The following is a 26,347-nucleotide window of genomic DNA, read 5'->3' on the forward strand; positions in this document are numbered from 1 at the left end:
ATGAAGACCAGAGTCTCAAATATGAAAGTAGAAATAAAAGTACTATCGTTTCTGTAATAGTTTAGTTATTATGTTAATAAGACTTCATCAATAAGACTATCTTTATCACTAAGTAAAATAGAATAAATTGAGCTGACAAGTTCATTTTTGGAGGGGAATTTTGTTTTTTTCTGAAAAACTAAAATATTTGAGAACCAACGTGAGACTTAGAACTGGGAGAGAATTCAGAGACCATCAAGTCCAATCCCTTGTCTTCACGGGTAAGAAAATGGCTGTTCAAAAAGGTGGAGTGAAGGAGCTACTGGCAGCCACGGAAGAACTCAGCTCTTCTTATCCCACGTCCACTCATTTCCCACTACCGCACAGTCCCAAGGAAGTAATGTTCACAAATCTGCTGGAGCAGAATGGATTATCCCAACAGGACACCTGACTTACAAATACCAAGGCTGTAGAGTCAAAAATTTACAAAATTGGTAATGAAATAAAGATGACAGTGCTAGTCCTAACAAAAACACAGAAATACAATCAATTAGAAAACAGAGGTGTCTATCAAACTGAAGAATTGTTCACATGATTCACAGGAAGTTGGGCAAATATTTACACACTTAAAAATTCAAACATTTGACATTTTAAAAAAATGTTTCCCAAAACATCACATTGTGTTTTTAATTACTGTGGTATTATCTGAACCCTGTAATTATTAGGCAATAAACTGTCAGGAATAGCAGATATTACTATGAAGGCTTAATGAAAAATAAACTAACTATACTACCATAATATGCAAAAATAGCGAAGCCCTCTAATACTTACGAGATAGGCCTATTAAACCATAGGACTCCAACCAGCGCCAATTTGCTGATCAGTATATACTTACAGGACAATTCCACCTGGATTTTCTAAAACACTTCAAACACGTCTTTCCTGCAAAGCATCCCCTTCCTCGTCCCTGTCCCAGGTCATGGCATGAGCACTGACCTGCTGGGTCCTCTTCCCACACGCTCACACTCACCTGGTCTTTTATAATCCCTGCCTCTTCCAAGCCCAATGCAACTGCTCTAGGGCAAAAGACTTTTATCAACTCTCCCTGAGGGCTTAAAACAACCTCCTAAACGTCCTCCCTGCACCTGGCATCTTCTAATTTAACCATGATAACAATTTGACCACTGCCCTCGTTAAAGAATTCAGAAAGTTCCTCAAAGTCTACATGATGAAGTCTAAACTTGTTAGCCCTCCATCCTGACAACCCCACCTGTCACACCTTTACCACATTCTCCCCGACCGCACACTAAGATCCAGACACATGGCCCTCCTCTTCCCAAGCACCAGTGCTCTTCCATGCACCTGCTTCTGCAGAGCCCACTCTGCCTGGCATGCCTTTAGCACCCACCCTCCTTTCTGGTCTCCTCCCCGTGAAACCTCCTAGGATTTCCAAAAGCAGAACTGGCCAACGTGCTTGTTGCATTTACAGTACTGTATTGAGATAGCCAAATTAGTCCACCTTCCCTATGTATTCCCAAAGGGTGGATATCAAGACACAATTAACAAAGTAAGGCTTTCAGAGTCTAACTGTCACTCTACCTCTTATTGGTGGGTGTCCCTGAGGGAGTTACTTAACTTTGTTATCTTTAGAGTCTGAAAAAGTTAATAAATGTAAAAGACTTAATGCCTGCATACCCAGCAAGTAATAAGTGCTCAAAAGTTAACTATGACAAGGAAATAGGAGGCAATCGATAAACACTTGCTAGTTTTGACAGCTGCACAGAACAGGTTGTCTCCTAACTTTCATTCATGTTCATTTAATAAATAATTTATGATGGAAAAATGTTAATCTAGAGACAAGCAACGTTGTAGTAAACCTAAAGATGTTTCAGCAGCCATTAGTGAAAACCATCACCTTTTCTAGAAAGGCATTCTCTGCTTTTAGTCATCCCCAAACCCCCCAAAATACTAATTGTGCAGATTTTTTCACATTTAAACTACAAACTCAGCATTCTATTAGTATTCTACTTGGGAAATACACTTTATTCAGAAAAATCTGATGTGACTTCATACACAGCTTTCTTCCCAATGCTGAAAACTTCTAATATATGAAAAATTAATTCTTACATGCTGTTGGAGTCAAGAGTTGAGACAATTTAGAAAAAAAATGAAATTAAACATAAAACAACCACAAAATAATCAAATAGCTACCATCTTTTGAGTGTCTGTTACATGCCAGGCACATGTGAAAAGTCTCACGTAATCCTGGTACCAAACCTCTTAGGTAAGTAGTATTTTTATCCACATTTTACATCTGGGCAAATACTGAAGCTTAGAAGGTGAAGTTACTTGTTTCAGACAGTGAAGGGAGGTACTGGAGCAAACTTAAGTCTCCCACACTCCTGGGGTCAGTGGCTCTATCAGACTGCCTCCCCACAAATCCACAGTTCACCTCCTGGACAAGTCTGTGGCTATGGGATATCCTCAAAACTTAAAGAACTCAGAATCTCAAAGAATTCAGGTCTAAAACTTATGAAATGCACTATTCTAGGAATGAAAGTACACCCTTACATGGAAATGTGATACAGTTTTTCCTCCTACAGTCAGGGCTGCCATTTTTCCATTATGATTTTCTTTTGGAGTATATTTTAGGATGTGACAGTCTTGTACCTAAAAAAACAAACATAAAAAAACTAAGTATGTGCCAGGACACATGTTAACATTACATATCAGCCACAATGAGGCCCTCGGACAGTTAGGAATTCCCTAAAGTTTCTTATCTCACCATCCCTCTCATACCAACCACACTCTTAAAAAAACACTGTCAAATACTGAATACAACACAAACAGAAAAATGCATAAAACACAAATATACAACAAAATGAGTATTTATAAAGAAAATATGCATGTAACCACTACGAATGTCAAAAATCCCCCAAACCTCTGTCTCTCTTCCCAATCCCCCCCTACACCCATTACCCCCCACCCTTTTTACCCCTAGAGCAGTGGCTCTCAAATGTGTGGTCTCCAGGCAAGCAGCATCAGTCACCTGGGAATTCCGTGAAAATGCAGGTTCTCAGGCCTCAGCCAAGACCTACTAAATCAGAACCTGTGTTTTATAAGCCCTCCAGGTGATTCTGAGCTAAAGTTTGAGAAGAACTGTCCAAGAAATAACCACCTCTCTTGACATTTATGGTAATCATTTAACTTTTCATTATAATTACTACCTTTGAAAGTATTGTTTAATCCATAGTTCAGTGCTGCCTGTTGAACCTTTATGTAAATGGAGTCAGACCACATATACTCCTCCATATTTTCCTGCTTTCACTCAAGATTCTATTGGAAAGGTTCTCCCATACTGTTGTGTGCGGCTCTATTCTGTCCATTTTCACTGCCACCCAGCACTCCATCATGTAAATACACCATGATTTATTTACTCATTCTACCATGATGGACATGGGAGTTATTTCTACTTCTGGAGTATTAAGAGTAATGCTGCTATAAATCATATGTTCGCATTTTCTAGTAACACTCAGGAGTGGAACTGGGAGACCACAGGTTCACGTACCTCAACTTTTCCATAATGCTAAACTATTTCCTGAAGCAGCTGTACCAATTGACAATCCCACTCATCATTCCTAAAAGCTCCCAAAGTTCTGTAGAGTTCCAGAAACTATAATCCTTTCCTCGGTCATTCAGAGTCAGTAAAAACTTACTAAGGGCTTACAGGCCACCTGTGCCTGTCAGCACTGGAAGCACTTACGTGCATGAGGTCTCATTTTACTCCCCATCACCTGCCTAATTGCTTGTCTAAGGCTTGACTCCAATATGAACTGAGCTGTTCAAAGTGATCTGGGGAATGAAAGTCTCAACTTTATCAGTGATCTTTTTATAATAATGATAAAGACAATAACAGCTAACATTTGTTGGACATTTAATATTGTTTTAAATTCTAAGTGCTTGACTTTTAGCATCTTGTGCAAGCCTCACAATAACCCTTTGAGGGAGATCACAGTGATTTCTTCTACAGAATAAAATTATTCTTTTACAGATAAGACACAGTGCTCCAAGGAACACAGCTAGAAAATGGCAGAACCAACATTTGAGGTATTCTGGTTCCAGGGCCTACATTCTTAACCATTGGAGTTTAACCTTATCGCAGAGAACAAAATGCTGCTTCCCCAGACAAAAGTGTTACATTCTGAGTTAGTAAAGAGATCAAAATTACAATTTGGAATTGAAAGAACTCCATAAATGAAAATAAGATGGGACTGAGATTTTTTTCTGATTATGAATTAAACTAGTAGATCTGTAAGAAGCTAGGTTACAATTTTTTTTTTTTAATTCATTGCCCCAGTTATCCCAATGCCAGTATGAAGAAAGCCACCACTCAGGAATGAGTGAGAACATTTACTGACACCATCAGAAGTAAAGCTCTTTTACAGTATCTATGCTCGACTTTACCTCTTCTTCACAACACAGTCAAATGTTTCAGGATACAAATATTGCCCATTTAGGTTTGCACAAATAGATCTCAGCACACACATAGATTTGTTACATCTTCAGTTTCTTTCTTACCTGAAGTAATGTGACCACGTGCTTCTGACCATCTTTGGTCCATAAGGGCATCATGCCTAGCTTCAGTGCAATAAGGCCTACTCTAGAGGAACCTGGCAATTAAAAACAAATCAATATTCACACAGACTTTTCAACATTTGTCAACATGATACAACGGTATTTCCTAAATTTTGGTTTCATGTAAGGAGCAAGCAGATAAGAAACATGCTGATATATTCATACAGTAAAATACAACTGTTCCTTACAGATATAATTGCCTTCAGCCATGCCTGACATAATATATTGGTACTCAATAAATCTCTGTAAAATAAAAAATATAAGGAAACCATACAAAATAAAGAAAATAGTTAAACTGATATATTCTGGTATTTAAAAGTAGTATTAATAGAGGGCATGATAAATCCATCATTATGCTTCGCTTTCCTAATATCAATTCATATCCAACCTCGTTAATTAGGAAACATCTACTATTCAAATTCTAATAAGTTAGCTGGAGTTATTGAGATGACACAAGTGGTCATGTTGTTAAAATATGTCAGCACCCATCATGACACTTAGATTTGTTGCATAAATTGATAAAGTTGCTCCACTAAGAATTCTAGCCATTAAACAATTCAACAGCCACAATAACCTCCAACCAACGACAACTCCATGAACAGGAAAGGCCTTATGCTTTTTGGTCTGGCCACACATGGATTTAGCACTCAACCAGGCACAAAGAGCTGATTCTGGGGTTATGCTTGGCAGGCGTGGAGTGGTAGAATACCCCAGCTACAAACGTCTGTGTGATACATTACAGTTTAGATCACACTCTTCCAGCTTTTCTTCCCTGATTTATTTTATATTATTTTTCATCTGAAGAAAACAAGAAAACGTTTGCAGAACAATTCTCTTTTCACCTACAAAGCAGTCTCTTGAGGAAGTCTTGATGATCATCAGACATTCACTAACAGTAGACTAGGATGCTGGAAATATACTTGCAAAGCAAACCACAATGAAATAGACACACTTAAGACATGAAAAATAAATTAAAGAGATGATAAATTGATTCAGAAGTCACTATGATTTTAAACGTGCCAGCCAGACAGTAATTAGGCGATAAGAACACAACATATACAAAATAACCACCTGGTTCCCAAGGATGTATAGGCCATGGCTCATCTTTCAGGGGACAGAGTTTACTTGCTAATTGGGTTTTATTTTCATCAGAGACCAACAGCTTAACAAAGGGAACATTTTCTTCAGAAAGATGCTCATCCCACCAAGTACCACTCTTGCCATGGAGACGTCTAACCAAAAGCCAGATGTCTGTTCTGTAAAGATAAAAATTAGAAAACAAAGCATAATTCAAAAGATTCCCCACTTAATGTACAGAAGGGAGGTCACATGAGTTGGAAAGTGTAGTCAGGGCCTTTGGAAAGGGTTTGGATTCTGTTCCAGTTTTTTCCCTGACATTCCTCACGATAATAATGGGGCTCATATTTCAACTGTTAATAGTTACCCTGGAGGAAAAGTTCTTCCTCTTCTCCTCTGGGATAAACAGATTTCTAACAGAGTAGTCCTATGTAGACAAGAGAAGCCGCAGGTCCACTAGAACATGTACCTTAACAGTTACATCCAATAGAGGTGACAAAATGTGGGGTTACTGATCTTTCTCTGATAAACCCCTGTAATGACATGGCCTTGGCTCAGAGTGGTTAAGAAACTGGGTGTGCAAATCCTAAAATCCATAAAAGACATGACCTGTGACTAGCTGGACACACCAAGAAAGACCTTACAGGACGGAGGTCAGGAAAGAGATATGTAATTTTTGCCAGGAGGGTCAGAAAGGAAGTAAATCTTCCTGCGATCTCTCTCTTTTGTAGACAGGTAGATACATCCAGGCTAGAGTCCCAATTTTGCACTTATTAGTTAAGTGACCTTGGGCAAATCACTTTTCTCTAAGCTTCCCTTTTACCTGCAAAACGGAATAATGATAGGACGGGGAAATGATGGTATCTGTAAAACGGATGATAGCAGCTCTAACGCGAGGCTACATGACCTAAGGAGCCTAATGTTCCTAACTGAACATATATCACAGAGTAAACACTCACTAATTGGCAGATAATATTATTGCTGTTGGTAATGCTTGTTTTAATGCTCATCAGCATTAAAAAGCAAAAACCCCCACTCCTTCCATCCTTCAAAGGGCACGTCCTTACAGCAATGATTCTTACTCTTCAGGCCTGGACGGAACCCCCTCCTACCCCGCGCCGGGCCAGGCCACAGTCCGAAGCCACAGGTGCAGGGACCACCCCGCACCCTCGTCTCTCCTCCGCACCCACCTGTTCTCCGAGCCCCGGGCAGCGCCCAGGCCGCCCGCGCCGCGGTCCAGCACCCGAGCGCCGGTCCGAGCCAGCAGCCTCCAACCGGGCATGACTAGGCCGGGAGGGCGTAACCCCTTCACCTCCGGGCGCCCCGCCGCTCCGCTTTCAGGGAGTCCCCGCGCCGGCGACCCAGTCCGCAGAGTCCTCCCGAACCGTCCAGCCGGCCGCCCGCCACTGCCCTTCCGGACGAAGAAGAGCTGCCGGAGCCACTTCCGGTCCGTTCGCAAAGTGCGCCGGTGCCGAGGTGAGCCCCGGGAACTAGAGTGCCGCCTCCTGAATAGTCCTACGTCGGGATGGAGTCGGCTGGGGAGGGTGGGATCTGACTGACTCGGCTCTCCAGGGGTGGAAAAAAAAAGGATGCTCGGAGTTTAAACTTCAGGAGAATGAGGCGAACTAGGGACAGGCTTCCTAAGGAAACGAAATCACTTCTAAGTAATGCCTGTTGTGGGGCAGCTCATTGTACTAAGCAGCGCTTGATAATCTTATATTGGCTTATGTTCAAAACAGCCCTGAAGGGAGGTTGTTATTTTTATATTATAAATGAGGGAACACAGACTTAGAATTTTGGTGCTGGTCCAAAATAGCACATCTGGCAGATGGGCAGGGTCGGCACTGAAACAGGGTTGGCATGTACTAGTAGAATATGGCCAAGTTGGTGATGTGTGACTTCCAGGGGTGGATCATAAAAGGTATTGCTAGTGTCTTGGGCTCTTGGACGGCTCCCTATGGGGAAAGCCAGCGGTCATGTCCTGCAGACACTCAAACAGCCCTGTGGAGAGGAACCAATTTTCCAGCTAGGAGTGAACCACCTAGGAAGGGGATCCTCCGGTCCCAGGCAACCTTTCAGATGATTGCAATTCATGAAAGACTTTGAGCCTGAACCACCCAGCTAAGGGACTCATGGGTTCCTGACCAGAAGAAACTGCCACAGAGAATAAACGATTACTCTCATTTTGAGTCACTAAACAGATACCTAATACACCTTAGGTGCAAATAAACCTAATCACCATGGATGTATCTTGGGCATTCATTCTATTACTTCAAAAGTTTGTTTCCTTCTTTGTCAAATGGGTATTTGTAGAAATTCAGAAATAAAAACTTAAAAGTTTAGCTATTTTAAGACCCTCTTTTATTCAAGATCTGGCTACCCTAGCTTAAAAAGTCCAGGCAATGGTCAATTCCTGGTAACTACTTGGACTGTTCTCTAAAAATAAAAATTAGAAAACAAAGCACAGTCTCTAAATGTTTGCTTTGTTTTCTCATCTTAGCCTGGCTTCCCAGTTATTTGAGAATAGCCCTTTATTGAACAAGCATGTCTTGAGGTGTGCTATATGCAAGAAGTTGGGAATAAAAAGACTTGCCTACTACTGCCAGTGGCTAGCATTTCTTGTGCATATAGTATGCTATTATATGTGCTGAGTATTGTGGAAGCCCATCAGTCAGAGACCACCAGGGGCACACCCAAACTCAAACAAGGTTAAGTTTAATTAGCTTGCTGCAGCAAGAGAGAGCATACACCTGAGGATGTCTCTGTACAAACGAGTTATAAGATTTGAACTTATGCTGGGTGGCATCAGGAAAACAGGGACTTGTTTTGGAATGGATGCTATCAAGGACAATTCAGCATTTGGGCATCTCAATAATTTTGTTCTGGAGGAACGAAAGGCAAAGTGAGACTAGGGATGATGATGGTGAGGGAGCAGAAATCACTGAGATGAAGGAACTGTTAGTCATTTTGTAGCTGGGTTGTGACCTTGGGTGTGTTCTGTTAGAAGTATTGTGTTGACATTCCATTATAAATTAAACACCGCAGTCTGATTCCTAACAGGATTCATGTTCACTCTTTCAGTGTATTTCCTCACTTGATCTTTATGATAACCCCATGTGATAATATTATAATTATCTCCATTTTACAATTGAGAAAATAAACACAGAGAGATTACACAACACAAGTTCACTCGACTAGTAAGGGCCAAAATTTAAATCTCAGCAGTGTGCCCACAGAGTATGTGCTCTCAGCCATTCTATCTCTTTGATTCTGTAAGACAAATGTGTTATTACTCTTGTGTTGGAATTCCTCTATCGCTAAGAAGAAAATTGGTAAGTGATCCTATCACACACTGTGGTCTGTGAGGCCTGAGGAGTCAGCCATTCAGTCTAACTTTGCCCCTAGTGCCAAAACTCTCCTGGTCCATAATGGCAACCTTAAGTCAATGAAATCCTTAGCAGACGCTACTGCTGAACCGAATCAAAGCAAAACATGCTTTGTCTGCTGTCACACAGCACACATCTCCTGATTGCCAGCTGGGTCTGGGAGGTATCATCTTACTTGATTTAGTCGCTACGAAGTGCTGCTAATTCACAAGGACCAGTCCAGTTCTCAAGCAACCCAGCCAGGTCTCCTTTAGGGAGCTGAGCTCAAGCTGCCCAGCATTTCTAATGTCATCCTTCAGAGACCACCCTGGACCCTGGGACCCTGATATCAGCCTCTCTGGGACTTCCGTTTCTCACTGGAACAAAGATAGCCCCCATTATCTCCCTTTAATGCTACCATTCTGTAATCCTTGCTCCTCTAATTCAGACCAAAGCTGATGTAATAAATGTTCTTCATATTAAATAAAACATGAGGAATAGTTTCACTTCTGAATTTCTAAAGCCATGGGCAACAAAAGAGAACCATCTTAGAAGGAGTAGGTTTCAAACCAAGGATTTATTGGAAAGTATCTTTTTCATGTGTTCCTGCCTTTAGGCCCTTCAGTTAGTTCTTACAGTGTTTGTGATATGTCCTGTTTGGTTGGCTGCTTGCAGAATGATACATTTTTCATTGCTGATTAGTTTATATTTTACATTCCTTTATGCTATCTCTTAGCTTATAACATGACATATTTGAAATTAAAAATTGTTTTGAGTTTAGACTTCTAATTAAATTATCCTTGGCTTTCTTCCATTTTTCTAAAGTTGTGAGAATTTAGCATATTTTAAAATTGGTAGAGATTTTATGAAAGTTCATTGAGTATTAGATGGGGAATAGATAAAATGAACTTTAGGAAATTTTGAACTTTGAGATCCCATTGCTAATTAGAATAGAAAACTTAAACAGCCATATTGCAGAATCTGTAAGAAGATGATTTCTGCCTCAATGTCCTCCAGTAAGACCAAATTACAATTTTCAATTTCAGTATAAAGCTTTTAAAAACATAGTTTTTTATTTATAAATCCTAATTCTCCCACAGATTTTAGGGTTCCAAGAGCTGATCAGCATGGAAACACATTTGTCTTGAAGCCTAAAAAAGAAGAAGAAAAAGAGGAGGAGGAGGAGGGGGAAGAAGAAGCAGCACCAGCAGCAGTGTGGCCATGTGGTGATGTGGGTTACAGTTTCCCAGCAGTCTGTCCTTATACTCAGAATGGTTCTGAAACTTAATGTAATTAAAGCCATATACATTTCTTTACAGTTCTCTGATGGCTGAACAAAAATGTTGGCGGCAGACAGTGGAGCATCACACACCCAAGGACCAGATGCTTTCAGTCAAGGGCGGCTCCTTTCCCCTGGTCTTCTCCAGATGCTGTGTAGTTCTGATGGCTGAAGTGTAGCTCTAGACCAGTGAATACTCTTGTTATCTGGAGCCATGGTCGTGGTCCTGTCTGAGCCCAGAAGATACAGAGTCTTGAGAAATTCTAGAGAATGAGTTCATTTGGGATTTTGATTATACTTGAAAAGGGTCCCAGAAGAATGAGACATAACCAACACTTAAATTGTGCTAAGTGGCAAGCACTGTTCTAAGTGCTTTCCAACTCACTCCTCACCTATGAAGTATGTACTATTATTTTCATCCTCATTTAAAGATATGGAAATTGAGGCACAGGGGAGATAAGCAGCTCATCCAAGGTCACAAACCATAAGTTTATCAAGTAAGTCATGGAGCCAGGAGTTGAACCCAGGCAGGCTGACTCCAGAGTCCAAGTGCTTCACTGCTCTGTTGCACTGCCTCTCACCCAAGAGAAGAAAAATGTGCATCTGAAGGGTAACAGTTGAATTATTCCTTGAGGGGAGAATAAGAGTCCCCAGGAGCAGAATAGAGAAAGGACAGCCTAGGAAGAAAATGTAGTTCCAGTTACTATTGCTGGGTAATAAATCACCACAAACTTTTTGGCATAGAACAACCACTATTTAATTTTTTGTATGCCTCCTGTTGGTTGAGAATTCAGAAAGGGCACTGTGGGGACAGCTTGTTTCTGCTTCATGTTCCACTGAGATGACTCAAAGACCAGGGGTGATGTCAGCTGTGGGGCTAAAATCATTTGAAGGTGCCTTCACTTCATGTCTGGTGTTCGATGCTGCCTGTCAGTCAGGACCTCAACTAGGCTGTTCTCTGGAACACCTATATGTGGTCCCTCCATGTGGCTGTTTGGGGTTCCTCACAACATGAGGGTTGGATCCCAAGAGCAAGCATCCCAAGAGAACCAGATATAAGCTGTGTTACCTTTTATGACCTAACCTCAGAAATCACATGTCATTCCTTTGCTTCAGACACAGCCGACCCAGGTTCAAGGAATAGAGACCCATGCCTCAATGTAAGCATTGAGTCACATTGTCACATGGGATGGGAGACATGGTCACCACCATCTTTAGAAAGTATAGTCTGCCACAAACACCATGAGTGTGTCCATGTGAAAGGATAGAATTGCATCTAGGCAGTTGCAGGGATTGATCAATTGCTCATTGACCAATACTGTGACAGGTCTCCCCTGTGAAAATGTTTCAGATTATGTCTGGCTGGAAAGAAAATAAGATTTATTCCAGATTTTATTCTGCTTCCTAGTGCAACTTTTTGGTAAATATCTAGTATTTCCTCTATTCGGAGAGACAAAGGCCAGGCTTGAAGGATTGTGGGTGTCCAGGAAGACTTGAATATGACCCAGCATGAACAGCACATTCTGGGACAGAAGAGGAGATTGACCATCAAACAAGTTGAGCCACTGACCCTAAATGCACTTCCAGTGGTGCCTGTGCCCCCTAGGTGCAAGGACTGGGCAGCTGAGGTGGGTCCAGGAGGGGTGGCCAGCTGCAGGGGCAGGGAGGGCACTGCCAAGCTGCTCAGGGGTCAGGTAATGACAGCGGTTCCTCCCTCTGTGGTATTTAGACTCCAACCAGGCCTAGCAGGATTGTCATGGCAACTCGCCTGTCTGCACCGCTGAGCTGAGACAGGATTCCCTTAGTAACCAAGGAGCCCAGAAGATGATGCTTAAAATAATCTTTTATGCCCAGGCAGAAATGCCTTTGCAGTTTTATTAACCATGAAGCATCATGGGGCATGACTTTCACTCCCACTTTATTTCAAAATGGAACAAAATGGCTTTTAAATGCAGGAATTTCCACCATGGGCCAAATGCTGTCTTTGCTCCGCAAAGCATGCATCCCGCTGAAACCAATGAGCATCACACCCAAGTTACTGAGAGGAGCCACTGGTCACTATTATATAAATTACCTTCAAATAGGGCAGGCCATCTCTGGCTGAAATCACTGGGCTTCATCTAATCTCTTTTGTATTTCCTATTGAAGTCCCAGCAAGTCTCTCAGTAGGGCAAATAGTTATGCTTGGCAAGAGTTTAACACTTGGGCCATTTAGCCTGACAGCTTCTTGCATCTGTTGCCCTCCCCGCTCACACCACCTCTCCAACTTTTCCTCATCTCCAAGGCCTACCTCCCCACTGAGGACTCCCTCATCATCACTAGACCTGCCTGTTAATTCCTCTCTCTTAGCACTTACTGCATATATTACGTTCTTGTATGGTATTATTCTCTTTTATTGTAAGTAGTGAGGAGCCTTAAGTTTATAAGCCATGCATTCTTGACAAGATTGCAAACTCTTTCAAGGCAGAGTAATATTAATGTATTTCCTCAGTTCTCCCAGAAATCCTACATTTATAATAAGAGCTCCAGGGGAATTCCCTGGTGGTCCAGTGGTTAGGACTCCGCACTTTCACTGCCAAGGGCGTGGGTTCAATCCCTGATCAGGGAACTAAGGATCCTGCAAGCCATGTGGTACCCACCCCCAGGAAAAAAAAAATATTATATATAATGTTATATATATATATATAATAAGAGCTCCAGAAACACTTGAAAATTTTAGTGGTGATGGTGGCACAGCTTTGTGAATATACTAAAAACCACTGAGATATACACTTTGAAAGGGAGGATTTGAGGTATGTGAATTATACCTCAGTAAAAAATATATGAATCTGATGTGAAATATCAAGAGTAGTCAGAATTATCACACCGACAGGAGTTGAGGCAACCCCAGAACCATAGCTTGGGTGAAAGGGCCTGAACTTGGGTTACCAAATGACTAACAAGAGCAAAAGACTCTGTTTTGCTCACCAACATGCTCCTTTTGCCTCATCCACCAACATCAGAAGCAAAGGACTCGATCTACTCATATAATAGCTAACAGCAGACTTTTTTTAGAAGTGGGAAAGTCTGGGTTCAGATCCTGTGTCTGCTACTATTTCCATGCACCTGGAGGAATCACTTGTTTCCCTGAGCTTCCTCATCTAGAAAAGTCATAAAAAAAAAAAAAACCCTCTTAAGGCAACAGTACAGAGGAAATGAAATGATGCATGCAAAGTGCTTAACACAGTAGTTGGCACATAGTAAGAACTAAAAAAAATGTCGACTACTATTACTATTAATATTTACATTCACTTTCTGTTAGATATTGCAATAATTGTGAAAAATCTTGACTTATCCTTTTCTAACTTTCTCATTGGTATTTTGTACATGAACAAATTCATCTTGATGCAGTCTTGCAAGATTCCTACCAGGTGTTAGGACATCTCTTTGTCATTGTTTTGCCTCTAGTGTCCTTTATCTCCATGTTTTCTGATCTCCTTCCAATACTACAGAAATACAGCATATGAAAGAGTAGTGTTTTCATTGTTTAAAAACATCACCATTATCATCACCATCATCATCATCATTGTCACCATCATTTTATCATCACCAGCACCACCACCATTATCATCAGCTTTATCACCATCACCACCACCTTCATCATCAGCTTTATCATCACCATCACCATCATCACCATCATCATCTTTTTCATCATCATCATCACACTACCATCAAGGAGACTGGGCTCCTTTCTGGACAAGGTATAATATGCTAAGCCTACTCTTCTCTCTTCCTTCTGTTTCTTTCTTTACCCTTGGAATCCACACTCTCCAGTCCAGGAGCAGTGCAGAGAATGCCAGGTGTGGGTAGGCAAACTTTGCCTTAAAGTTTCCTGCAAGTGAATAGTCATTATGGGAACAGTAGTTTGTCTGAGAGAACATGAGTTTTCTGGAAAAAGAACTGCTGCTATATCATAGCAGTAGTAATAGTAGTAATGAAAAGACTCATAATAATTTTTTGAGCCACTTATATAGTGTTGGGTGTAATGGTAAATGTTTTGCAAATATTATTATTTAATCCCCACAGCAACCTATGAGGAAAGTATTGTGGCTGGAAAGGTTAGATAAATTTTGCAAGATGGATATTTAGTAAACATCCGTAGGAAAGCCATGTACCTAGTCCAGCCTGCTTTAGAACCCAGGTCTCCTAATTCCCATTCTATTTTTCCACTTTACATGATGCTGAGCCCTTGGGTTTGCTGTTTTGGGTGACTGAAAGCAGAAGTTATTTATAAAACATCTCCTTGCTTAAGTTATGACCAGTAGAAAAGGGGGGAAATGATCTTTAAAGTGAAATATCAGCTAGATTGGAACTGTCTAAATGTAAAATGTCATTCTGAGGCAAGGCGTTCTGCGAAAGGGAGTTTGGGACTTGGTCAGACAACAAAATAAAATATATCAGAAATTGATCCTTGGGGAAATTGACTTTGTCACTGAAATCTGGCTCTTCCTCCCATGAGCACAGGGAAGCATCCCAGGACTGGAAATTTGGAGGTCTCAGGCAGCAGAAAGATGCTGGTCCTGATGGATGCTTTCTTGGACTCTAAAGCAGAGTGGATTTTCTTCAGGAGGAAAAAGACGCTACCCATGGACAAGGAGCCATTCTCCCTGAAACTTCTCTCAGTTTTTCCCCTTAAACTTCTAGCAAATTTAGAGAACACCTTAATTAGAATGTCCTTCCTGCTTCCAAGAATGTGAGAAAGATTTGATTTTAATCTCTCCTTTGTTTCTGAATTATTCCAAATCCTGAAATGAAAAATGTAATGGGTCATCACATAAGAAACAGTAAGAAGTGGTAGATATAGAATATTAAGAAGGAACAGGGTGGGTTTCCCTCAGGCAGAAGAGAGGAGGACTTTCCTTTTGCCCTTTCCCTGCAATGGCAACTCAGATGATTTGATCCATTCCAGAAACAAATTGTCTGTATCTCCTCTGTCTCTTTTCCATCTCACACAAGGAAAAATTGGTGAATGGGCAACATGTTTGTTTCATTCAATGAATATGCAAGGACTTTCTACGTTCCAAATCCCACCTGCTATCTCTACCCTAAATCCTACAGGGAAATCAAAGATGAGCCTGTCCTCCAAAGTCCTGAGGCGGAAGACTTACAACCAAATATTAATAGATGAGTAATTTATATTAATTCAGATAGTTCTCAGCCCCACAAGTGTTCAGTGACCAGAAAGAAGTGAGGGGAACGGGTTCCCTTCATAGCTGGTGAGGGAAGGAACAGCACGCAGCACCACCTCCCTCCACCCCTGCCCTGCCATCTTTCCTCTCTGCCCAAGGTCAAGTAAAAATCTCTGGCTGTGAGCAACAGAAGTCCAGCTTCAACTGGATTAGGTGAAAGGACAACTACAGGCTTTGGTGGTAGTGAATTCCAGGGGCGAGGCTGGATCCAGAGCCTGGCTGAGGTCATCAGGATGCTGCCTTCCCTTTTCCCTTTTTACCTCTTCATTCTGCACTGGCCTCATTCCCATGAGGCGCCAGCGAAGTCTTCCCCCACCTGCAGGGTCATGTCCTCACAGGGCAGCAATGTCAGGGCACAGTTACTCTCTCCTGGGAGCTCCAGCAAAAGTCCTGGGTTTGGATTTTCTGGCCTGGCTCAGGTCACATGTTTATCCGTGAGCCAGCCACTGTGACAAGGGTCATCAAATGCTACAGTTTTGTGCATTTTTCATCGTACTTATTATTTTTTTAGCCTTCTTTTTGTCTTCCAGGCTATACACCTTGCCCATTATGCTACAAATAATGACCTAGAGACTGCTTATTATATGCCATGCAACTGAGCTCAACATTTTAAAGATATTATCTCCTGAAGTCCTCACAAGGACTCTAAGAGGCAGATAGTATCATTTCCATTTTGCAGATGAGAAATTTGAGGGTCAGAGAAGGCAACGAAATTTATATTGTCTAGGAAACATATTTGTGCCTGACACCAAAACTCTTGCTCATAACCATCTTGAGTCAGCCTTCTTCAAGAGTGTAGGACCACCTTGTTAACTACTCTCGCTAGAATGGATAAATGCACATTCTAGAATGAACTGAGACCTGCAGGATGGCAGCTCAGCTAAGTTCATTCTGATCCTGAGGCTATTAAATAAAGAGACATAAACAGAACATGATGGTAATTTCTCGACTGTGGCTATATTTAATGATATTTGTAATCACTTTCAATTCATTTGATTCATATTTAACTCTAAATGAATTAGTTTAGATTATGAAATTATTTTCTTAGCCTAATCCAGTCCCTGTGGGTGTACATATTTTTCATATCCCACACTCCAGTCCACCTGGGTTTGACATTTGGTGCTCTGATTGCTTTCCATAAGGCAGGGATTTTGGTCCCAGTGGATCCCAGCTGGTTACCAAGGATTTACCTGTGGATTGTTAATGAATGCAGGAGGTACTCTTTAGCATTTTATGTCATTTAGAAAACTCATTCAATATGCAAAAGGGAAGAAAAGGGAAGAAAAGATCTTTCTTTTGAAATACATGCCTTTTAATCACCTGTGAAAGAAATTCCTTTCTTAGAAATCCCACCTGGCCATCAGGATGGGGCAATAATGAGGGAAATGCTGTCTGTTCATCTTAGAGGGAACCCTGCCAACCTTCAGCTCTGCTTTCAATTTTACAAAGTGAAAGCTAATGAATATATGTGCATGTATGTACATAGATGTATAAAAGAACAGGGCACTCCATATACTATAAGAAACCAATATATGTTTGAATCTATTTTATTTTTCTTTCAGAAGTTTCTGGGCAAGACTAGAGAAATAATTCATAATGCCCGAACTTGAAGCTGTATTTACGTTCTGGAGAAAAGTATTCTTTGTTCCATTAGCAAGGCTGCAAGGTTCCATTAGCAAGGCTCCCTTTTATGTTCTCAGGAGCCACAGAAACAGTCAGGAATGGAATGGCCGACTGGTGTTCCTTTGTGAATCCACACTGGGCTTTTAAAATTAGAAACCACTGTAAGTTTCATCAAATTGGAAACACATACAAAACCTCAGTGTTCTTGGGTAAACGTCAGAATTATATTATCTGCCCTAAAAATCCCAAAAGGTCAAGGTCCCAAGCAGTTACAAATCCCAACATTTAGTTGTGATGCTCTGCTTATGTGTAAATGGTAGAAGCACGTTTAAAGTCACAACATGAAGAAGGCTTAGATGCATTTTGACTCTAAAGAAGAAAGAAGAATGGGATTTTGGGGATAAATGTGTGCTTTATTGGCAAATGTGAAATTCCTGTAAATATTTTATGGTGTTTCTTTTTCTCTTAGGAGTTATGATATGAATGGTGCATCTTATAATCCACAAGTTCTTAGAGCAAATACAGCATCCCCTTTTAAATGCATCTCCATCACATTAAAAATGTTCTTTATTCAGTTCAAACATTCAGGAAAGCTTTGTTGAGCGCTACTGTCTGTTCTTGGCTGTACTTTGGGGAATTAAGCATGGGGACTGTGTCCATGGTGGTGGGGTGGTGGTAGGTAGGGGTGGCGTATGATTGAGAGAAGATGCAGCAGCCCAGAAATGTGCTAATGTGGAAGGAGGGTGATTAGCAGAAGAACCTGGAGCCACATCCAAGGTGAGAAGTGAGGGTGGGTCCAGGAGGAAACCTGGTGAATGACTGGACTGTCTGCTCATCAAATAAGCTGGGGTATTTACTGTTTTTGTTTTTCTAAAATTGAGGTGAAATTCATGTAAGATAACATACATAAGATAAAATTAGTCATTTTGAAGTGAGCAATTCAATGACAGTTTGGACATTCACAATGTTGTGAACCTCTGTTTCTAGTTCCCAAACATTTTTTTTTTTAACATCTTTATTGGAGTATAATTGCTTTACATTGGCGTGTCAGCTTCCGCTTTATAACAAAGTGAATCAGTTATATGTATACATATGATCCCATATCTCTTCCCTCTTCCATCTCCCTCCCTCCCACCCTCCCTATCCCACCCCTCTAGGTGGTCACAAAGCACCGAGCTGATCTCCCTGTGCTATGCGGCTGCTTCCCACTAGCTATCTATTTTACGTTTGGTACTGTATATAAGTCCATGCCACTCTCTCACTTTGTCACAGCTTACCCTTCCCCCTCCCCATATCCTCAAGTCCATTCTCTAGTAGGTCTGTGTCTTTATTCCCAAACATTTTCATCCCTCTATTCTGTTGGTGTTTTTAATGAAAGGCAGGAGAAGTTTTGGAAACATCTGGATTATGTAATTGTATCACATCAACCTTAAGATACTGGTCACATTCTCTTATAAGTTTGTTGTACTTCATCCTGTTGGTCTGGAAATCTTTGTGTTAAACAGTGACTTTTGGTGGAATGGAAGTTAATGCACAAGAATCTGATTTGTGTGTGGCAGCTACATTTCTCAGAAGACTGTGGGGAGGTCTGTCATTGACCAGAAGGGCACCTCCTCTTACTGGTTTAGCCCTGCATGCTCTGATATTGTATCTGTGCTGATTGTACAAAGGGACCTGAGGACTCCGCTCTCTAGGAGAAACTCAGGTCCTAGTTGGAGGGACTTCTGACATAAGTATGCACAGATGAAAAGGGAACTGGTAAGAGGAATACAAATACTTGGCCATGTCTCATTTCGGGGGGGCTTCTGAGAGCAGTTGTCACCTGAGCTGAGACCTCAAAGATAAGCAGAAACCAACAGAGTGAAGAGGTGGGTTGGGGGAAGCTTCAACAAATGCAGTGTGAAGAGGTTGTCAAATAGCAGTGGGGTGGTCGAGGGGGGCAGTGAAAGTGGGCAAGGATCAGATGGGAAAGTCAGGTATATGTTATGTTCAAGGTCACTTTAAAGTGATCTTTTTTTATCCTGAAGTTTGTGGGGAGCCACTGGAGGATTTTAAGCAGGGCAGTGAGAGGCTTAGATTATAACCATCACTCTGGCAACAGTATGGAGAACAGATCTGAGGAAGACAATGTAGATTAGGAAAACCAGTTAGGAGGCTCTTTCATATCCCAGACAAGAGATGATGAAGACTTAAACTAAGTCAGGGCAATGGCTATAAAAAGAAGGATAAAAATGATGCTGATAATTATAATAGAAAGTGTTACAATGTGTTAAGTACTTGCCATATGCCAGGGGTCATGGGTGTTGTGCTGTGAAACTCAGATCTCCCCTTCAGGACTGAAGGACTTATTCACTCCAAACCACCCTTCTTCTTGAGGCAGCTTACATCACTGGCTGGTTGGTCTATGAGGGGGTATAAAGGCGTGGCCACCTTGCCCCAACTCGGGGTAACTTGGAAGGACTATGTTGCAACCCAACATCTCCTCTGCCCAGTAGTACCTCCTTCCCTTTCCTTCCACAGCTCATAATCCCAAGAATATTTCCTTAATAATGTTCTCTTAATAATCTACCTGCACAATAATCTCAGTCTCAGAGTTTGCTTCTTGGGAAACCCAACCTGCAACCCTAGACAGGGTTACACACATTATCTCACATCCTCAAGGAAACCTGTCAAAGTAGAAATTATTCTCCCCATTCCATAGATGGGAAAGTTGAGGATCAGGGATATCATACAACTCTGAAGTAGCAAAGATTGGATTTGGATCCAGGTTGTTCTGGCTGGAAAATACTAGGTATTTCCACTGAACTGTGCTCAGTAGGAGGGCAGAGTGTCTAGAGGTATTGAGAAAGTAGAATTTTTTCTGGACTGATTTGAAGGTCAGTCTCATGTAGGGGGCAGGGAGGAGGAGGAGGATGAGAATGGTAGGCAGGCTTGCTGTTTCTTCTCACGTGTCCCCACCTCTTTCCCTGCAACACTCTTTTCCTTTCAATATTTAAGAGCATCTTCATGAGAAGGTCCTTAAATCTTGTGTGTCTTAATGTTAAGGCATGCATGGTATGTCTAACAGGATTCCAAAGTCCTAGAATCAGAAAGCAGCTCTGGGCTGGGAGCTCCTCTGGATGCAGAGACCATGTATCCTCTGCTTCCTTCACTCCTAACTCCCCCCTACATCCTCATCCCCACCCCCAAGCTTAGTGCAGGTGGGTATTTAGCAAGTGCTGGAAAGACTGAAGAAACAAGGTATTCAAACAGATTTAGAGGATGCTCTCCTGGGCAGCAATTTGGAATCAGCAGGTATTTTTACCATCACTCCTTGGCCTTGTCTGTATTCTCCTTCTGTCTCCATGGGCAACCTTTTTACACTTCTTGAACACTCCATGTTTCCTTTTAGAATCATCTGGCAATATCCTGCATTCCCTCTGGGGTAGGCAGAATGGCCACTCAAACATGTCCAAGCCCTAATCCCTGGAAGCTATAAACATGTTATATTCCATGACATCAGGGATGTTGCAGATGTCATTAAGGTTACAGATCTTTGTATAGTAAGTCCTGGATCACCTGGGTGGTTCAGTGTGGTCACATGAACCTTGAAGGCAGAGAACTTTCTGTTGCTGGAGTCAGAGAGATGCTGCAGAAGAAGGAAGGGAGAGTCAATGTCTGAGAGGTGCTTGACCCACCAGTACTGGAGGGGCCATATGGAAAGCAGGGAAGGGAGGCTGGAGGCCTCTAGGAGTAAAGACCACTCCCCCCCCACCCCCCGACCTCCCAGCTGACAGCCAATGAGGAAACAGGACCTCAATCTGAAGGAGCTGGGAAGCAGACTCCTTCCCAGGGCATTCCGCAAGGAATGCAGTCCCGCTGACATCTTGATTTCAGCCTTATGAGACTGAGAGAACCCAGCTGAGTCTCCCTAGACTTCTGACTTCAGGGAACTGTGCAGTACTGAATGTGTGCTGTTTTAAGCCACGGAGCTTGTGGTAATTTATTACGGAGAAATAGCGAACCAACAGCCCTCTTGTCAGGAGGTCTAGAGCAAGCAGTTCTCAAAGTGTGGTTCCCGAAGGTCCCTGAGACCCTTTCAGGAAGCCTGTGAGGTGAAAACTTTTTTTTACAATGACACTAAGATGTTATTTGCCTTTTTCACGTTGTCGACATTTGCACCAATAGTGCAAAAGCATCAGTGGGGAAAACTGCTCGTGTCTTGGCTCACGTCAAGGTGGCATCACTTTACCAGTGGTCATTCTATTTTTACCAGCACAACCTTGCAGGAAAGAACATGCAGTTTCACTTAAGGATGGTCTTAAGGAGCAGAAAAATTATTAGTTTTATTAAATCTCGACCCTTGAGCCCATGTCTTTTTCATATGCTGGGTGATCAAATCAAAGCACCAGAAAGCCCCTCTACCTCGAAGAAAAGCACGTGGGCCTTTTTGCTTCATGGAACACCATTTTAACTCGACAAAAGGCTGATACAGAAATTGGAGTTATTCAGACATGGGTATTCAGGAGATATTTTCTTGTAAATGAATGAAGTGAGCCTGCCACTTCAATAAAAACAACTGACAGTACATGTTTCCAATGATAGCATTTGAGCTTTCTAGCAAAGAATAGAATTTTGGAAAACCTGAGTCTGCCACTGGAATTTGACAGATTCTCAATACTTAGACTGTCTGATGAGATCAGCTGTGATATTATACAGCAGAAGAATGTGATTTTATTTATGCTATAAACTGTGGAAGTATTTGGAACATGTGAATAACTGAGTGGGTCATCATTTTCTGAATGACCAATGCATGATGTTGCAGAATCATGCATGGGTAAAGGAACCATGGAAAATGCCAGGAAGCATTTATTGATATGCTTCCATATTCAAAATTGCAACTAACCTTCAAGAAACTACCATTGGTTGAATTTTGTCGTGGTAAAAAGAAGAACTAGCACAATTATCTTAAAAATATTCCTCCCCTTACCAACTACATAGCCACGTAAGACTAGAGTTTCTTCATTGTACTTCAACCAAGACATCGTTTCACAACAGGTTGAATGCAGAAGCAGATGTAAGAATCCAGCTGGCTTTTGTTAAGCAAGACACAATGCAGCTTGTCTCACTGTTTTTTGGTTTTGAAAATACAGGTTTTTCTAAAAACATTCTTATGTTAATATATAATTTGATATAAATGAATTAATAAATATATTATAGTTTCAGTTTCAATTTAAAATACAGCAAATATCAATAGATGTAAACCACATAAATAAAATCTCTTTGGGGTCCTCAGGAGTTATCTACTGAGGCCTGTTGGAGGGCAGGCCACACATGCATATAACTCAGTAGTTCCGAATTTGCACTCCAGAGCCAACGGGAACCCAGAGGTATTTTTCATTTGACGCAGACACTTTAGCCCTTTTAGTATTTAAAACGATTGCTGAATTTTGAATGAGGTTTTTCTATTTACAAATTGGCAGGTTTTATGCGAAATATCACATTTTTCAATGGTCTTGAAAAACTGAACCGCCTGGCTGCACTGGGTCCATGGTCCTGCCTGGCCCCTGGAGCTGGGTGGAGAAGCCCTCCTCTGCACACTTGCCTTCCAGTTTTCCTCCATCCTCACCACACCCCTTACTTTACATCCCTCCCTTTAAACCTGTTCCTCCTCAGTTGTTCACATGGTGTCTCGGCTCCTGGAAGCATCTGTGTTTGAAATGTCTCATCTACATGGTCTCCTTGGTAGCAAGAAGCTGGGAAGACCTGGGTGTGTCTCGAGACTCTTCCACTGCTCCCAGCGGGATGTTATACATCATGAGATGCCAAAAGCCCACGAAAAGAAGATGAGATCACCAGATGAGACAGAGATTTCTGAAATGGAGGCAAAGGTCATATTTTAAGGCTCATTCTTTCAAATATCTTAATAATCTGCTGCTGAATATGGCAAGTAGATGGGTAAGGTGCCAGGAGGGTAGCTGAAATGGGGATTATAAAATGAGTTTGTGCTCAAGAGCTAGAGTATCTGGTTCAAATCCTGGCTATGCCTTTTGATAGCTGTATGACCTTGGGTTAGTCACCCAAACTCTGTGTATTTAAGTTCCTTATCTGCAAAATGAGACTCATAATACTATCTACCTTCTGGGGCTGCTGGGAGAATTAAATGAGGTAGCCTGTGACAAGCACTTAGAACAGTGGCTGGTACAATGACTGTTAGTTATTATTTTTATTATTCTTTTGAGCTGGGCTTGAGTGGCCATGAAAAGGGAAGTTGACTGCCTTAAGGTTCTGCCAGAAAACCTGGACTCTATCCTTAGCACCTTATCTCCCAGACCCCAGGCATCCTGACATGAATGTAGTGGATCCCAAGAGATATTTGAGAATGACATGGTGTCTCATTTTGATTGACAGCCACATCCACTCAATCTACACCTGTTAAATCTACAGTGGATTTGGCAGGAGACCTAAATAGACATTTCTACAAGGAAGACATGCAGATGGCCAACAGGCACATGAAAAAATGCACAACATCACTAATCATTAGAGAAATGCAAATCAAAACTACAATGAGGTATCACCTCACTCTGGTCAGAATGGCCATCATCAAAAAGTCTACAAACAATAAATGCTGGAGAGGGTGTGGAGAAAAGATTAACCCTCCTACACTGTTGGTGGGAATGGAAATTGATGCAGCCACTATGGAGAACAGTGTGGAGGTTCCTCAATAAACTAAAAATAGAGCTACCATATGATCCAGCAATCCCACTCCTGGGCATATATCCAGAGAAAACCATTAAAACCATTAAAAGATACATACACACCAATTTCATTGCAGCACTATTTATGATAGCCAAATCATGGAAGCAACCTAAGTGTCCATTAACAGACGAATGGATAAAGAAGATGTGGTACATATTTACACAATGGAATATTACTCAGCCATAGAAAGGAATGAAATAATGCCATTTGCAGCAACACGGATGGACCTAGGGATTATCATATTAAGTAAAGTAAGCCAGACAGAGAGAAATATCATGTGATATCACTTATATATGGAATCTAAAATATGATACAAATGAACTTATTTACAAAACACAAATAGACTCACAGACATAGAAAGCAAACTTCTGGTCACCAAAGGGGAAAGGGGGGCATGGAGGGATAAATTAGGAGGTTGGGATTAACAGATACACACTATTATATATAAAATAGATAACCAACAAGTACCTACTGTACAGCACAGGGGACTATGTTCAATTTCCTGTAATAAACCATAATGGAAAAGAACATGAAAAAGGATATATGTGTATATATATATATATATATATATATATATATATATATATATATATATATATATATATATATATATATATATATATATAAAACTCAAACACTTTGCTGTACACCTAAAAGTAACACAACATTGTAAATCAACTATACTTCAATAAAAATTTTAAAAAATGAAAAAAAATCTACAGTGGATTTGATGTTGATCATGAGGCACATTAACAAGTCCATTCATTCGTTCTTTCATGCATTCACTCATTTGAGTAGTATTCCATTTATTCATTAAGCATCTATCTATTGAATAGTTATCTATTCATTAAACATATTGCTTACTATGTTCCTGGCACATAGGCATTGAAGCTCATGTCCTTGTTTTGGGTTAGAAACAACCACCAGCTGTTTCTGGTGAACAGGGTCTAAGTATTTTAATTCCTTGCCTGTTAAAAACCATGATCCACATGTTTCTATGGGACTGTGAAAGAGCTATTCCTAACCTGAGGCCAAGTCACTTACATGAACACTGTTCAGAAATTGCCTTGAAAAGAGAAACAAGACTATAAGTCTTAGAAAAAATTCCGTAAGTACCCAATTTATTCATAAAATAATACAGTTTAAATATTTATGATTTTTTTCAGTCATACATTTTACCATCATTCCCAAATGTGCTTTTGGCCAACATGTATTTGCAAGGTTAAGATCTATAGTTATACCACTGGAAATCGTACAATGCATTTAGTTTGCTTGTTAAATACTTCCCCCATCACGGAACAACAAACAGATCTATTTTGCCTTGTGATTTACTTTCCCATATCTCTGACCAAAAGTGGGCTCCACCTAGGGCCTTTTATGCTTGCAGAACACTTGTCCATTTCTCTTCAAGAAGACTATACAAGTGAAACATTCTTTTGGTTCAAGACTGGCTTGTTTATATCAAAACAAAACACCTCTATCCAAAACAATGATTCCAGGCATTTGTGTTGATGACTGAGTTCGCTCTCAGGAGCAATAAAAAGAGGCACAAAGAAGGCCTAGACTAAGCTTAAACATCAACCTGGCGGGCCACCTCTCTGGAAAGCCATACCACATGGCTATTTGCTGTGGACAAGTTTCCACTGTCATGGGTCTATTGAAGACTCTTTGAGGTCATTCCTAGGGAGTGACATAAACATGGGGCCTGAATTGGCATCATCTGGGACTCAGAGCTGTAGGATCTTGGGCCCATGCAGACCTATTGCATCACAGTCAAAATTTAAACAAGATCCTCTGGTGATTTGTATACATGGGGAAGTCTGAGAGGTGCTGGATTGGGTGTCCCAGACCCACTTCAGGAAGACCACCTCTAGGTGGATAAGCCCCTTTTTCAGTGGAGAGACCATTCTCAGCAGGGAGGAATTATGGACGACAACTGCAAAAACAGCATGTTTTTTTTTTTTTTTTTTATTTTAAACATGCAAAATACAGTCCATGCATCTGCCATTTTAAAAAGTCTCTCATCCTGTAGCAGATAAAACCAAATATGTTTTGGCTATCAACGTTCAAGAAATGTTTCAAAATGCTTTACAGTGTAAAGATAATAAGAAATTTAGCAAAATTTCAACAAACCTGTATAAAAAACAGATACAGATAACATTTTATATCAAGGCGACATGCTGTAATGTAAAGAGTAAGTTATAATTATCCGTGTTTCTTTGTAAAAAGTCTTTAACAATACAAGGGCTTAGCAGATCCAGGCCTCAGGGCTACACATGCAAAAAAAATTGTTAGTTAGTTAAAAATCACCAAAACATGCTATTTTTAAATGTGTACCTGTGTGTCTTTTTAAGTACAGGATAATAGAAGTATTAAGTATCAGCAGGAATAGTATTTGAGGACTCTGTAAAAGTGTGTAGACT

At 41.0% G+C, this 26,347-nt stretch overlaps 1 protein-coding gene across 2 annotated transcripts in view; it reads right to left on the reverse strand.

The window, feature by feature from the left end:
* Positions 1-7,120, reverse strand: part of MRPL3 (mitochondrial ribosomal protein L3) — a 42,431-nt gene extending 35,311 nt beyond the window's left edge. Inside the window, exons 1-4 of one of the 2 annotated variants that reach the window (XR_005019713.1) lie at positions 6,882-7,120; positions 5,686-5,870; positions 4,558-4,649; positions 2,551-2,649 (exon numbers count right to left, since the gene is read on the reverse strand). Coding sequence is in view for 1 of the 2 variants with exons in the window: in XM_036850733.1 (XP_036706628.1) it covers positions 2,551-2,649; positions 4,558-4,649; positions 5,686-5,870; positions 6,882-6,973 (468 nt within the window). In the remaining variant the exon portion in view is untranslated. The remainder of the gene's footprint in view (positions 1-2,550; positions 2,650-4,557; positions 4,650-5,685; positions 5,871-6,881) is intronic. The other variant, XM_036850733.1, reaches the window with a different exon arrangement.
* Between the last annotated feature and the right edge of the window lie 19,227 nt (positions 7,121-26,347).

The sequence above is a fragment of the Balaenoptera musculus genome, chromosome 4 (assembly GCF_009873245.2).
Source record: "Balaenoptera musculus isolate JJ_BM4_2016_0621 chromosome 4, mBalMus1.pri.v3, whole genome shotgun sequence".
NCBI lineage: Eukaryota > Metazoa > Chordata > Mammalia > Artiodactyla > Balaenopteridae > Balaenoptera > Balaenoptera musculus.